This window comes from Sphaerulina musiva (genome assembly GCF_000320565.1).
Source record: "Sphaerulina musiva SO2202 unplaced genomic scaffold SEPMUscaffold_5, whole genome shotgun sequence".
In the NCBI taxonomy this organism is placed as follows: Eukaryota; Fungi; Ascomycota; class Dothideomycetes; order Mycosphaerellales; family Mycosphaerellaceae; genus Sphaerulina; species Sphaerulina musiva.
The window spans coordinates 282643-297350 of record NW_016017387.1 but is presented as its reverse complement, the minus strand read 5'-3'; the positions used below and the strand labels follow the sequence as shown (position 1 = coordinate 297350).

At 51.9% G+C, this 14708-nt stretch overlaps 5 protein-coding genes across 5 annotated transcripts; 2 read left to right on the top strand and 3 right to left on the bottom strand.

The window, feature by feature from the left end:
* Window positions 1-393: 393 nt before the first annotated feature.
* On the top strand, window positions 394-2232 carry SEPMUDRAFT_156167 (uncharacterized protein; the record flags this gene model as incomplete). The annotated part of the gene is made up of 1 exon (XM_016907660.1): window positions 394-2232. One exon carries the CDS (start codon window positions 394-396, stop codon window positions 2230-2232), a length of 1839 nt encoding a protein of 612 aa, XP_016760563.1.
* A 1953-nt stretch (window positions 2233-4185) lies between these two features.
* On the bottom strand, window positions 4186-5924 carry SEPMUDRAFT_65515 (kinase-like protein; the record flags this gene model as incomplete). The annotated part of the gene is made up of 1 exon (XM_016909723.1): window positions 4186-5924. One exon carries the CDS (start codon window positions 5922-5924, stop codon window positions 4659-4661), a length of 1266 nt encoding a protein of 421 aa, XP_016760562.1. The 3' UTR covers window positions 4186-4658.
* Window positions 5925-6907: 983 nt separating this feature from the next.
* On the top strand, window positions 6908-8029 carry SEPMUDRAFT_149116 (60S ribosomal protein L27a). The gene is made up of 3 exons (XM_016905352.1): window positions 6908-6965; window positions 7090-7288; window positions 7351-8029. Exons 1-3 carry the CDS (start codon window positions 6934-6936, stop codon window positions 7567-7569), a joined length of 450 nt encoding a protein of 149 aa, XP_016760561.1. The 5' UTR covers window positions 6908-6933; the 3' UTR covers window positions 7570-8029.
* A 1223-nt stretch (window positions 8030-9252) lies between these two features.
* On the bottom strand, window positions 9253-10449 carry SEPMUDRAFT_85431 (uncharacterized protein; the record flags this gene model as incomplete). Its single annotated transcript, XM_016910381.1, has 3 exons — window positions 9253-9558; window positions 9675-9741; window positions 9778-10449. 3 exons carry the CDS (start codon window positions 10447-10449, stop codon window positions 9413-9415), a joined length of 885 nt encoding a protein of 294 aa, XP_016760560.1. The 3' UTR covers window positions 9253-9412.
* A 605-nt stretch (window positions 10450-11054) lies between these two features.
* On the bottom strand, window positions 11055-14198 carry SEPMUDRAFT_107956 (uncharacterized protein; the record flags this gene model as incomplete). The annotated part of the gene is made up of 1 exon (XM_016900708.1): window positions 11055-14198. The coding sequence occupies one exon, from the start codon at window positions 14196-14198 to the stop codon at window positions 11055-11057; it is 3144 nt and encodes a 1047-aa protein (XP_016760559.1).
* Window positions 14199-14708: the final 510 nt, after the last annotated feature.

Here is a 14708-nt window from a genome sequence, read left to right as displayed (position 1 = left end):
ATTCGAATCCGTCTATCCGCAGAAGCCTGCATTCCGAAGCGATCCTAGGAGAAGCCAGCCAGTTGGCCCAATTGGGGCAGAAAAAGAGGTTACTCACATGTCAATTGGAAAGTTGTCCCATCTTCATGCAAGGTAGCTGCTGAAGTCATCACCAGTTTGGGCGATGGGACAATTTGGATGGGTGTGCAACGGAGGCATGCTCATTGGTCTACCCCATTGATTGCCCTGCTACCCTGACAACACTCGAGCCTCTGAAACTCTCTCCTGGCGACTGTGGCAGCAATGCTATCTGCGGATATATACATCGTATTGTCGTCGAAGCGATGCTCTCACATCACCTTCCAGCGCCGTTTGGAGTAGTAGTAGTGACGGAACCACATCTAACATGAAAAGATGCCTCCCCTATCGCGACGGCGCACTTCTCTTTCCGAATCCAAGACCGATGGCTCCGCACAAGCGTCGAGCGAGAGAAAAGGCCTCGTCTCCCAAATCCGCAGCCTGTCGATGCAACAGAATGAAGAACAGCCCGCATGGATACCCACTTGGATGCGACTTCTACCACTGATCGGCATCGGTTCCCTCCTCGTGGCCACGAGCTGCGTCGTTGCATCCATGGCCCTACTGGTAGGCTCTGATGGCCAATCCACGGAGACTTGGCCCTGGTCACCGAGTGTATTCCTGGCCATGTTTGCCGCCGTCTGCAATACCACTGTCCAGTTTGCGCTCGCCCAGGCGGCTCCTCTCGCTTGGTGGTACTATGCCTCTCGCGGGAACACGCTCCAGCAGCTGCACACTCACTGGGAAGCGAGTCAAGGATTCTTTCGTGCGGTCATGAATGCTCGCCACGCGAAATTGGTCGCCCTCGCCACCATCTTGTCCGCTTTGCTCGTGATTGATGGCCCACTGCTCCAGAAGGCATCTTCGGTTGTCTCCAAGACCCAGACGAAGCCTGCCACGTTACAAATTCTGCTCTCTCCAGAATTACCTGCCGGATGGTCTGGGATTCGTGACAGTAATGGCATTGAGCCGAGTGAAGCTGCCAACCAGGTACTGAATGAAGACTTGGCCAATTCCACCGTGAGTGGAAATATTAGTGGCTGCACAGGTAAATGCCTTGCCGCCGTCCGTGGGCCCGGTATGCTGGTCCAAAATTGCACAACCAAAACGTGGCCCATTACTCCGGAAATGCTCTCCAATAGCTCCTCCACTTGGGGCTCAGGTTACAAGCCCCGGAAAATCTCCCCCAAACCTGTCTTTGCAGTGCAACTCTACGAGAGTTCTCTCCGCCCCAACTTCACCGGCCCCGAGGAAATTGAACTTCTCGTCGGCATTGCAAACTTCACCAACTGCTCCGGCCACTACGACGAAGTCATCTGTACTCTCGTCCCCGCCATTCTCGAATACGACATAATCATCAAACACGACATCGTCGACCAATCCACCTTGCGGTCCGGCAAATTTCTCTCCGTCGCAAACAACAGTTTCATCAACTCTTCCGAACCCATTGTACCTCTCGCTTTCACCTCTTTCGCCGCCTTTCTCGACCCGCAATTCTTCTCCAACGCCTCTCTCGGCCCCTCGGATAAATCCGCCGACCGCGCCGGAAATATCAGTGTCCCTTTACAAGATACTTTTAATGTCTTTTCTCTCAACCACGCCCTTCACACCGAAGTCTGCGAATCTGCTTTTCGTGACCCTACGGAGGATATTCTCGCTCGCTTCAACACTATCATGTTTCGTGCTGGCCTGCAATCCGCCGCTTCCACTGCTGCTAACAACACCAACAACTCCACAACACCACCACCTCTCACCTTCAACCAAACCATCCCAGCAAACCAAACCTTAACCCTCAACGTCTTCCACTCAGACCTCAAATGGTTCGGAGCAGCCGCGCTGATCGAATTCCTCGCAATTCTCGCCGTCGGACCCATTTTCTACGGATATTGGACTTTGGGGATTAAAATCTCTATGAGTCCGCTCGAGACGGCAAAAGCTTTTGGTGCGCCGTTGATGGGGAATGTGAATTCTGCGACGGGCTGCCATGGAATTGTGAAGAGGATGGGGGGCGTTAGAGTGAGGTTTGGGGCTGTGGCGGATGGGGAGGTTGGGGAAGAGGAGATGGGGAGGGAGGGAGAGGGAGAGGAGAGGCCGATGCCGGTTTCGGCGAGGTTGGCGATTGAGGAGTGGGAGAGGGTGGTTGTTCCTGTGGGGGGGATGAGGTTTAATAGTTGAGTTTTTTTCTCCGTTTTTGGATGTATGGAATTGGTATAGCTTAGATATACATGTAATGTTTTTTTCTGAATGTCTGAAGTGCGTGCGTGCGTGCGTAGGGGTCCTCAGGTGGGTTATTGTTGTCGATATTTGAGCAGTGCGCACTTTCGAAGTCGGACTCGGTGAGGTGGTTAGTACGGGGGCTGTCTAAGGTATGTATATTGCGCTCGTTCTATCTTCGCTATCGTCGACTATATATTTGAGTAAAAGAGTTGTTTGGGCACCCTAGCTTGCTACTAGTACCTAGAAATAGCTCAAGTAAGAGAAGTATTCCTTATTACATATAGTTTATTACTAACTTACTCCTTAGTAAAGCTTTACTATCCTCGAAGCAACTTCACTCCGCTCCCCGCTATACTTTACTCTCGTCGAAAAAGATTACTCTCCGAAAAGGAGACAAAAGGTCAAGTTATATGAATTATACCTACCTAATCGGGGCATCTTATAATTACTTTAGGTAGTTCAAGCTTATAATAGTTAGGTAAGTAAGTTCCCTATTCAGATAGGATTGTTTCCGAGTAAAAGGAATTCACAAGTAAAACCTACCTAGAGGGACAAATTAAAAAAAGGTCCTCTTTCTATCTTCTTCTTCTTCTTCTCTAATTACAACATCCTCAAACAAACCTATAACTTCTATACATCCGTATACTCTCTCCAAGCCCTCGTTCTTCTACATCTCTCCTAATACAGAACTGATCAGCACTTCCACCAACCACCACAAGCGAACAACAACGCTACCTATATCAGCTTCATGAAGCATCACCGCTATATCCAGCCCATAGAAAAAACCCTTCACAATCCGACTTCTCCGCGAACAAATCTTCGGTCAATCCCTCAAACTTGTCCCTAACACGACAGACATCAAATACCACACCCCTCTAACTCTGCATTTGTTCTAAACCCCCCCCCCCCCTCCTCTCTCTCTTTCTCTTTCTCAACAGTAGACGCTATAACCCTATTATACCTACACCTCCTTAGCAACAAGACTTCCCTACCCAGGCAGCAATTCAGCCGTGGTTTTATCACTACCTTTACAATTATTACAACCTCTACAAGATACATCCTTCTCCTCCCCCTCCCCCGAAAAAGGCTAATTTACTCATTAAGCCTCCCTAGCAGCCCCTCTTCTTGCTGGAAAAAACAATATTTCATCGCGCGATCGGAAAATGACAGTCTCGCCTATCGATGCGCTATTGTGTTGTTGTTATTGCAAGTGACGAGTGAAGCTTTCTTTGGGGGTTGGTAGTGGTGGTGGTGGTGATAGTATACGGAGGAAGAGAGTCTCATTGGGATGAAGATGTCAGGTCATGGAAGAAAGTTTATGGAGAAGAGAGGGCGGAAAGGTGGGAATTTTTGGGGATGGTGGAGGAGGGGGACTTTGGGGAGAGGGAGATGGGAGATGGCGAGTTAGTTGGGTGGGGGTTTTTCATCTGGGGGTTTGGCGGCGATTGTTGCGGGGTTTATGGGCTGGTGGTGTTGCTCGTAGAGGGGTTTGTTTTGTTGTTTTGGTTTGAAGTGAGTGCTGAAGCAAATTGAATAAAAGCTAGACGTCCTACAAGCCAACTCAGGGAGTACCTTAGGATATGTACAGGTAACCAATGAGGAAGCACAAGAATGGACATTACACATTACACGAGTACCTCAAGATAAGCATGCAAACCACAGAAAAAACATCCAATCTCCATCGTACTTGCCGTCTTGTGAAATGTAAAAAACCCCTTTCTCCTAATTCACAAGCCTCACCATAGGTATATATACTCTACCAAACCACCTCCCAAGCCGAGTGGACACCGAACACCGGATTCCATGGATTGGGTGGCCACCACGCCCCCGCCGCCGCACCAAAAGGACGACGTGCGCAGCCCAGTTGGCTAAGGCTTCTCGCTCAATCGTATTAGACCATGCTGTCCAGTAGTAAAGAGGGTTTTCGCGGGCAAGATTGCTGGGATTGGAGAGCAGAGGAGAGTGCGATAGAGTCCACCCAGCGAAGACTCTCGCTTGATCGCATCAGACCACGCTGTCCAGTAGTAAGAAGGGGTTTGGCGGGCAAGATCGCTAGGATTCGAGAGTAGAGGAGAGTGGAGTGTCGCAATACCGAGAAGTGCGAGTATAGCGACCGTTATCAGCTCGTTTGCGAGTGTCTTTACCCATAGGGAGGTTTGAGATGCAAGCAGTGCCGAGGAATGGATTCGCGTAGGGCTTATTTGAACCTGAGACAGGCGGCTATGTCGGGGTGGCAAGTTTCCTATTTTCCCTACCACTTGATACTTATGGAAAGTGTCGATTTGATCTGTTATAGCGGTGATTAACTGATGAGCATGACATGTAGTATACATTACTATTGACACTTGCTTGGAGAGTGTAAGATATGAAGGAGTAACGAACGATCAAAACAATGCTTCGATCTCCTTGATCCACGGATCTTCCATGAGCTGTGAGATTGTAGGGCGTGCAGAGGGCTCGTATTGTAATGCTCGCTGCAAGAATCGGATCGCGGACCTCGCTTCGACCATGGTCATCTCCTTTGATTTCCCTGTCATGAACATCGTCTCCAGCGTCGGAGCGATGTAGACTTCTGCCTGCGGTACTGGGTCGTCGCTGACATCTGTGCGGGTTATTTCCATTTTGGAGTTGAAATACCTCTGTCCACGAGGCCATCGAGAAAATAGAGCTGGCGGTAGAGGTCCAAGTGTGCCGGCCATCTTCAGAAGGTGATCATCATTGGTCTCGTCATCGGTCATCACGGGCGAACTTGCCACTGCAAACAGTGGAGTACCTATCAACAGCTCAAAGGCAATGCAGCCAAAGCTCCACACGTCAATAGGGTGGTCGAACTCGAGGTCCAGGATCACCTCTGGTGCACGTAGCGCGAGCGGCACGATTGGCTGTTTAGGGGGGTCGTGAAATGGGAACGCAGCACCGAGATCTGAAAGCTTCACCTTGACTGTTGTGGAGTCTTCAACATATTCTCCGAGCGGAAAGTCCTCGCAGATATACTTTGGATTGTGCGATTGCTGCTGCTTACTCGGTGCAACGCTCGTCTTCGACATTGGATGTTTCAGCTCTTCTTCTTCTTCATTTGCAAGGTCGGATTGGTCGAGAGTCAACAGGAGATTGCCAAAATTAATGTCCCCGCAGGCAATGCGACATTCATGCAGACAATATAGCCCTGTCAGCAACTGCTTCACAGCCTGACGCGATAGTTCGTAAGGTAGTCTAGGGCGGGCGCCAGAACTGCTTCTGAACAGGGTCGTGATATCTGGTCCCAAGGGCGGAAAGGTCAGGCAAAGATGCCTGCCATTTGGTCCGATGTGCTCGAACTTGTCTAGCAAGGTAACAATGCAGTCTTGGGCGAGATTGCGCATCTTCGACTCCAGCAGAATCTCGTGCATGCGGAGCTCCTGATCAGCCCGTGCCGACTGAGAGCGTATGATCTTGATGGCGACCAAATGCTCACAGCTCGAATCTCGAGCTAGCCACACGGTAGAGAAAGCGCCGTGTCCCAGTTTTCGAATGATTAGATATCTTCCATTTTGCAGTTTGTCGCCAAGGTGTACTGGATGTAGCCCTCCTGGACCGTACTGCTCGAGCCTTTCCGCGTCCAGTAGAGGCACATAGCAGGAGTCAGCTGCGAAGGAAGAGTCGTTTTCCATGTATGCGACCACGGCATCGATGAGCGGCCGTTGATGATGATCGAAAGAGGATTGGAGGCAGGCACTAGGTAACCTACCTGCACATGACTCGCGCCCCATCATGTCTTACATAAGCGTCACGGCTTCATGATGCTTCTGGCATTTCTTGTCCCTCCACTCGGCCACACATAGTCTACCCTAGGTATGTATGGGGCAGAACATCATTGCACGCATAGCGTACATAGGCTATGCGCTCCGCCATCACAGACTCTTTGAGCTGCCACAGCCTGGGACACATAAGTGGTGAGGAAAAGCCACGATGGCACCGGATCGATAGCGTACAGCTTGTAACCAGTATGCTCTTCCCCAAGCACTCCCAGCTATCCAGACTACGCCAGTATCGTCCGAAGCAGCACCTCACCGCCCAATACTGGTGCCAAAAGACTATGAAAGTCGGCCGTGGTCAGCATGCAGACCAGCTTGAGTGCATGTATTCTAAGACAGAGGCCCGAAGTTGACGTGATGGAAGATTTCAGTGATGCAGTAGCCGCTTGAACAACGAAGATGCTCTACCTCCTATGTTATGTTCAGCGAGTCATTGCCCATATCTGAAGACTGACGAGGATGTCAGCCAGCATGGGCGCCACGGGATCAGAATGCATAAGGCAGTATTCTCTACGTGCCTGGAACTGCATGACTTGGAGAATAGATCGAGAACGGCTTGAAGGCAGTGCTTCTGCTGAAGGTGGTACGCTGGAGACAAAATGATGCGGTAGAACCGCGCAACCTTGACAGACTTTTCGGTTAACAAACCTAGGAGTTAAAAGTCGAGAAGAAGCGAGGATGCTGTCGATGAGATCGTTTGCTGAAGCGATGGAAAACCGACAGCCGCTAGCGTCCGTGGAAGCGAACCAATGGGAAATAAAGCGCCAAGCCCACAAATCCATCGCACCTGGCCCATCACTTTCACTATTCAGCTTCAGAAGTTGAACACTGTTTCTCCATCACACCCATCGACAACACCGCCGATATGCCTACCCGTCTTTCCAACACCCGCAAGCAGTATGTCCACCTTTGACCTCTTGTGATGCGCGAATCCAGCGACACCACTTCCCAATGGCGACCTGGCGCGACAACGCAGACTCGCTCATGAAGCGGTATACTAATTTTCTTCTTCTCCTCACAGCCGCGGTCACGTCTCGGCCGGTCACGGTCGCGTAGGCAAGCACCGAAAGCATCCCGGTGGTCGTGGTCTTGCTGGTGGTCAGCACCACCACCGTACCAACATGGACAAGTACCACCCGGGTTACTTCGGTAAAGTCGGTATGCGATACTTCCACAAGATGCAAAACGGATTCTGGAAGCCAGTGATCAACCTCGACAAGGTGAGTAGCCGTGTATGTGGTGGCATGAGAGACGCGGCGCCATGCTGATCAGTCGTGTTCAGCTCTGGTCGCTCGTCCCACAAGAGCAGCGCGAGAAGGCTCTCGCTGGCGGCAAGTCCGACACTGCCCCAGTCCTCGACCTCCTCCCACTCGGATACAGCAAAGTCCTCGGCAAGGGTCGCATCCCCGCCATCCCACTCATCGTCCGCGCCCGCTACTTCTCCAAGGACGCCGAGCGCAAGATCACCGAGGCCGGTGGTGTTGTCCAACTCGTTGCATAAGCGCTTCACGAACGATCAAAAAAGCATGGATGATGGAAGGTTCTGATGGCTGCTGAAAGTCTGGCGTTCAAGAGGAGAAAATCTTGCACAGAAGCGGCATGGACATGATACCCACGGACACCTCCTTCCAGCGTGGTAGCTGAGAAGTGATTATGCAAGTCTATAGACAAAAGCAAATCATCTTCTGAACAAACCTTCTGACATCCTCGCTCGAGGATGAGCTGTTCCAGTGCGCATGCGTACTGCTGTCCCTCACGTCTTTGCGTACGGCGAAGCGCTGCTTGAAGAGTCTCACACCTCTAGCTTCGTGGCACTTCCGACCTGCGATGTCTGCTCCCGCGCTGTCGATCATTGTCGTGCGCTCGTCGGGAGAGGTTGCAGCCTCGGCCAAATCTGTCTGTCCGATGACTATTGCTTCTTCATATTGACCGGAGTTCTTCTCCACACTGACTACACGTCCAGCCCTCGGATTTTAATCACCAGAGATGCTCTTCGCTCGTCATCAGCTCATCGGCTCATTCGCAGGTGACTGGAGATGATATTCCCTCATAGCACGTCTACAGCACTGTAAGCGACCTCAATTTGAGCTTCCAGCTGGTCCTGCCGCTGGACGGAGCAGGGCCTTCCTCCGGAGTCGCAATGCCATACATCATGGAACGCTACTACCGCACTCATCGCTGTATGGACCACGACTCAACGTCCTCGATAGTGTAGTGTGCACCATCCTCCTCCCTGAACTTCTCACACCTAGCGCATCATCGTATTATCTTCATAATCATGGGCGCCACATACTCCTTACCGAGTCCACCACCTTACACGGGACCCGTCTTCCCCCCGAGCAGAACCTACGACATCATCTCCCCCCACGGCAGCACATTGGCCGGCATATACGAAGTCCGCGAGAACGGAAGACCTCTCTACTACACCAATCTCACGCGAGCGAAATTCGGCATCAACATCAGCACCATTCATCGTCTGCACGCGAATGGCTCGCCCGGAGAAATTCTCGCGGCCTGTCGAGGCTCGGGTCGCCATTCGACTCGATTTGGTGTCTTGCTCGGTGATCCGTTTGTTGCGGGTGCTACTAAGCTGGATAAACATGGCAATCAGATGTTGAGAGCTAAGGAGAAAAATTTTTGGCCCAGGATTAAAACGAGAGGGACGGTGGGGTATTTGAATGAGGCTCGGGTGTTCAAGGTGGGAGATCAGACGTATCGATGGGAGCGGTAAGTATTCCTCTACTTGGATGAAACCCACATTTTTTTTTCGTGGGTATTTGCAATGAGATTGAGGAGAAGCCCGACATGACTTTTTTTTTTCTTCTTCGCTTTTAGGACCGAGGATCCGCATTTCATTGGGAGTGCCGACACGTATTGGGCGCACTGGGCGCTCTACAATGAGAATGAACACCCTCATCAGGTTTCCGCAGTCTACGTTCACATTCTCGAGGAAACTGCTGGCGGGAAATTACATGTTGCGCAGTTGAACCTCTACGCAGCATTGGCTCCTGAAGTGGAGGTCATGGTCTTGGCTGTCATGGAAGGCATTGAAAAGCTGCGTGGACCCAAGGGTTATATCCCACCATCTTCAAGCGGAAGTCCGGGCGGAGGTGAGCAAGACATGTCATGTCCATCTTTTATACTACATGTATGCTCATGCTAAAAAAACTACTTTGATAGGTCCCTCGAGTGGTGGTGGCGGCACGAGCGGCGGCGGCAAGTCGAAATGTGCTTCACCATTCTGCAAATTCGATCGCTAACATTTATTTGCAGGAGGCGGTTGCGGTGGATGTGGTGGCGGCGGCTGCAGCTGAGCGAATAAAAGACTCTTTTTTTTTCTGATCCTACAGTTTCGCCTCATCAATACTGAGCTCTGAATCGAGTTCTGTCGTGCACAGAATGCATGTATCTTTCAAAGCCGGTAGTCTGAATTCGTGATTCACTTTTTGATAATCCTCACTTGCCAGCATATCGGTGAAATGATGAATGGCTGTTTCACGCACAAACATGTTAGCACAAACATTGAACTTTTTTTTGAACAACCCGCCTTGGTTTTCAGGTTTCCACATGTCCGTGTAGAAAGAAAGATAGAGGGGAGAAACCTACTCGGATAATGCGCCAAAGCCACCTCATCCCACCACCCATCCTGATGATCTCCTTCTCCTTCCTGCCTCTTTTTCTGACTCGTCCCCTGACCCCCCGCCGCCACCACCACTTTCCCCACAATCTTCGCTTTCCCTCCCCTCCTCTTCCCAATACTCTCTCCAAACGCCTTTCCATATTGCAAATAACTCTCATGTGCCTCTTTTCCGGGCCAAAAAGCTAGTAAATTCAACATGCTCACTGCCCCATTTTGGCCGGGCCTCGAAGAGGAGGAAGAGGAAGAAGTCGAAGAGGAGGAGGAGGAAGAGGAAGAAGAGAATTTTTGACTCCAATCTAGTAAATCTGGGGATAATTCTAATTTTTGACTAGAGTCTGCTAGGAGAGGATTTTGAAGGGATCCTGTAAAGTTCGGAAGAGTGGTATTGTTCTCTTGAGGATATAAAAGGCGAGAATTCTTCTGTGAGAAATCTTGTAAAAGCGAAGATGGAATTCCTGCTGTCAGAGTCCAGGAATTTTTTATCCAGTCTTTTCCGAGATAAGTTTGTGGGATTTTTGGTGGAGAAGGAGAGGAAGAAGAAGAGGTAGAAGGGTCAAGGATGAGAAAGAGATCCCACGTGGTTTCGAGGAGTTCTGGAGAGAATTTTTCGGGTGTGATGATCCATCGGACGGGTTTGGCTGTGATGAGGGGTTTGACGGGGTAGGAATTGAGGGCGCGGAGGTATTGGGAGATGGAGGTGTTGGGGGCGAGGGAGAGGAGGTAGAGGGTTGTGAGGGGCATGGTGGAAGTGGAGGGATTATTTATGGATGATGATTAGGGCGTTTTGTTGGTTCAAGAGAGAAGTGGTCTGGATGGGAGAGGTGGAGGGAAATGTTGAAGGACTAGTGAGCTGTTGTATATATATGCTATTACATTAGTGGCGCGTAAGAGGCGGATATAAGTGTATCTCGATGGGGGGTAGGAGGTATCCTCCAACCTCAAGTATTACCACCTCGAATTTAGTTCTGGAGGTGACGTTGTGCATGTCACTGAGGTACAGTAGTGTTGTCCTCGGCAATGCAGATCAAGCCAAGACGCTTGCAGACAAGGTTCATTTCTTGCTCCTACTTCACGCGTCTGCTGTTCATCGGTACATGTATACCGTCTTATACCATCTTGACCATTGGAGCTTTCCACACCTAGATGCCTCTGGTCAGTATAAATTTGACTTGTATCAGGAACTCGCTCGCCTTACCATGTTCCATATACTCCTCATCAAGCCGGAATGACGCGCTTTGGTGTACTGGATATCACAAAAGACGCACATGGCCATCATCACTCATATCTCGACAATTGGTTCTCTGGCAATCTCAAATCGCCTGATCCCGAACCCGCTGCCGCTGTAGCTATCGTCTTCGTTGGCCGTGTTGTGTCCTTGACCTTTGGGCGGCGCTCTCCTGCAACTCACGGAGGTGCGCCTCGGCTGCTCGAAGCCTTGAATGGAGATCAGGTTCAATATTCGTATCAGGCAGTTCGTACACGGCCGTGCTTGGTGTTATTGCGGGTCTCGGCTCCTCTTCAGCCTCTTCTATATGAGTCGCAAGTGGCGCCCTGAAAGCAGGATAAGTCGTCCCCCTCGAACCTGAGCTCGGAGCTCTTGCATTTTGCGGCTGGCAGTTCGAGATATTCGTTCGCGTTGTTCGCGTTCGTAACACACTTGGGTTGTGCTCTGGCCGCAAGCTATTCGCATGGCTGATGACGGGGTTGCCAGCAAACATCAATCCATCAGCAAGCCTACTGGGCGTCCCTGCAAAATCCTCCACTAAGCTGCCTGTACTCCCTCTGCGAGGACGTCCGGGGACTTTGTTCCCTTTGAAGGAATTGCCAATCTTATTGAGCGGTGCCATGATCTTATCAATGGCATTTCTGGTCTTTGCTATCAAGGTCGGGGGCTCCCTGAATTCCATGTCCGAGCTATACTCGGCAAAGTGGACGCCTGCGGGACCAACTGACCTTGCACTCACTGGCTGCTTGCCGCGCGATCCAGTCGCCTGATCGGCCATGCTTTGGAGTTGCTCCGGACTTGGTAGACCACCCGCAATACTGGAGCAAGAAGTCCTGGCTTGGACCGATGGTGCATCATTGGGCGAAGCATGTCCGGCTAAATGCCTTTGGCCGGTAGAACTGAAAACCCAGCCTATATCTTCGTGAAAGGATGTTCTGCTCCCGTCACGATCTATCGGCAAAGGGAGATCCAAGTCTTGTGACGACGCCGGAGGCTGGGCATGCCTGTACTGGTCTGTGACGCCGGGAGCTACAGCGCGGCGTCCAGAATCTTGCCGTGTCCGACCTCCGAAGTCGTCGTCGACGTTATACTTCTGAGCATCGAAGGACTTATCACAAACTTTGCCTTCCATAGCTGTAACGAAATCTTCGCCCACAACGGAGATTCTTGCAGTACCGGTCGGCTTGGGATTGGCATGTATCGAGCGCTGCCTATCATGCCGGTCACTGCGTAGATGACGTTGATGATCGTCGTTCCTAATCGGGGCTTTACCTTTCGAAGACCAGGACGTTGTGGGCTGTTGCGATAAACGCTCCCAACATGGCACTTTGGGGGTCGACTCTCGAGCTATTGTAGCGTCAGGCCCTTTCCGTATGTCTGTTCGAGGCGAGGATAGACTGTCTCGAGTCTCGAGAGGCGCCCTACGACTGGTTGCACCAGGATAGGCATCAGTCGCCTGGCGAGCTGCCCTTATGCTCGCATTGTTTCTGTCCGACATCCGCGTACTGACCTCCGGCTTGGGCCCAAAGGGATCGGGCCTCAGACTTCTGGCGAATGTGGATTGCCTGAGCTTGGGATGCGCTGTAGACGGCGGGTCTCGTGCTCGAGGCGGTGGAACACGTGAAGTTGAGCGGTCGGCCCTCGCCGACAGTGGTTGATATTCGCGCCTACAGGACCCCGGTTTGGTTGAGATTGAAGAGTCCGCGCTGGCTGTTCGCCGCCTCCTCCGCACGGTACTTCTGGACCTCGACCTCATCAGCCGCTTCTCATCAGTATTCATAGCTCTAGCCATCGCAGTATCGGGACGCCCTCTCGGAACTCTCGAGGATGACGGACCGGGACGCCCGACCGCAGACCATCTTGGCTGTGACATGGCAGCCGAAGCGCTATATGGACCTAGCGATGGCTTCTGTTTGGCTTGCCAGGATGTCGTTTTTGTCGAGTACAGTCTTGCCAGGACGTCCGCACTGCGCTTGGCTGTGGTAGAGGGTTCGTCCTGATATTCGCGTTGTTCGCGAGCGGCCTTGGGCGTGCCGTTCGCAGCCATTGTCAGACTGTCTTTTCTCGGATCCTCTGTCAGCCAATTCTCCGGAGGCGGAGAGAGAGCGCGTCGATATGGCTGTAGCGAGCTTGGTCCGGATCTTGTAGGCATCGGAAACTGCTCGGTGTCGGGCTCACGGGATGATATCCTACAGGCGTTACCATTTTTCTGCGAGCAGGACTGCTGTCCTCGTCTGGACTGGGCGTTCCATGAGCATCCGGTCATAGTGGGATCGTCCTCCTCTTCAGGACTCGTCACTTGCAGAAATGACTGCTTCCGGACAGCAAGTGCAGGTCTGCTCCGTGGTTTCACATCTTTTTCGGTCCTCACTTTCTCTGCGTCGGTATCCGTGGCGTCGGTATCGCTCATGGCGACCCACAAGTCATGAAGCTCTTGAGCTGCGATGTCGTCCGGTATGTCACACGAAACAGCAGCCATGACTACCTGCTCCGCCTGCCGTCTGAGATGGCTAAAGAATTGTTGCTGATTCATCGGTGCGCTATGCCCCGGAGACATCGGCATTGTGGCAGCGAGGTTCTGCTCATCATACTGCTGATGGACATGAGCATCTTCGTTGCCTGGTATGGCGTGTCGAGCCGCGATGCCGCTGCTCTGCGCGGCAGTATTCCCATCAAGCATCACTCTGTCTCCCATCCGAGACAAGATTGTAGCGCGCACGTCAACAAGCCAATGCTGGATGTCCTCAGGCGTTGCAGGACCGTTCTCTTCGATGGACTGCGGTCCGGGGGCAAGCGGATCTTCGCTGAGGAGCGGCGCTAGGCCTCGGACGGCTGGTTTCGCAGCCGCACTTTGTAGATGCGACTGTACTGCTGCGCGATCTTTCGTCGACATGCTCCGGGCCACCGTATGCCTGCGCGTGTGACCGGCGGCACCGACTGCGTCGCCGTAGCGGTTCTCGTACAGTCGTGGGTCGAACGACTGCTTGCCCTTGGGATTGCTTGTTCTTGTAGTAGGCTCGCTGACTTGGAGATAGGATTGCCTTGCAGACCCAGGAGCGGCGGGTGCGGTATGCCCTGCGTATGCGTCAACGACCTCTCGCGCTTTGAAACTGACGTCTGCGTCGCGATTGGTGACAGCATGACCGCCACCGCCACCGACACCGACGCCAGTTCCGACTGCCACAGAAGCACGTCTCGCGCTCCGCTTCGGCATCGTCATTTGCTCATCTTCATCAAACATGTTGGCGTCCCGATGCTGCGACATGCTGCGGTAAAATCAGGTAAGGACGCTGAGTGGAACAGGAGAGGGAGGTTTGGAAGCGGGAGATCAAGATGCCTCGAGAATTCTCCTCATGCCAAGGTCGTCACCACTGAGCGCACTCTGCCGATATTCGCCTCTATTCCAAGGCCAGATAATCATGGACGTGTAGAGTGTAAGTCCCATGGTACGTGGTTTCTATGACGAATAGATTGCACATCTTTCAAAAAAACAGAGTGCTGCAAATGGGTCGCTCCGGATGAGATGGCACAACTTTTTGATTATAATCGCTAGATACAGGCCTTTTCCACGATTCCAGATCGTAGATATCCCTCTCATACTGTACTGCACGGCAGTATCCAGTAATGTACTGCAGTTTTGGGCTACATGCCTATGGACAACTCCCGCCCAATCCGAAAAAGCATGCTTGAACGTTCCACTTCAAGCTGCTCGGCACGTCAAAACTTTCTCGACAAGCAAGTGCACTATGCAACTTTGCACCTCAATTGTTCTCGA

Bases quoted from the DNA above. Each gene is read 5' to 3' on its own strand.
- SEPMUDRAFT_149116 (XM_016905352.1), top strand. From the start codon at position 6,934: ATGCCTACCCGTCTTTCCAACACCCGCAAGCA. The intron at 6,966-7,089 runs GTATGTCCACCT...TTCTCCTCACAG, and splicing joins CTTTCCAACACCCGCAAGCA to CCGCGGTCACGTCTCGGCCG. The intron at 7,289-7,350 runs GTGAGTAGCCGT...AGTCGTGTTCAG, and splicing joins CAGTGATCAACCTCGACAAG to CTCTGGTCGCTCGTCCCACA.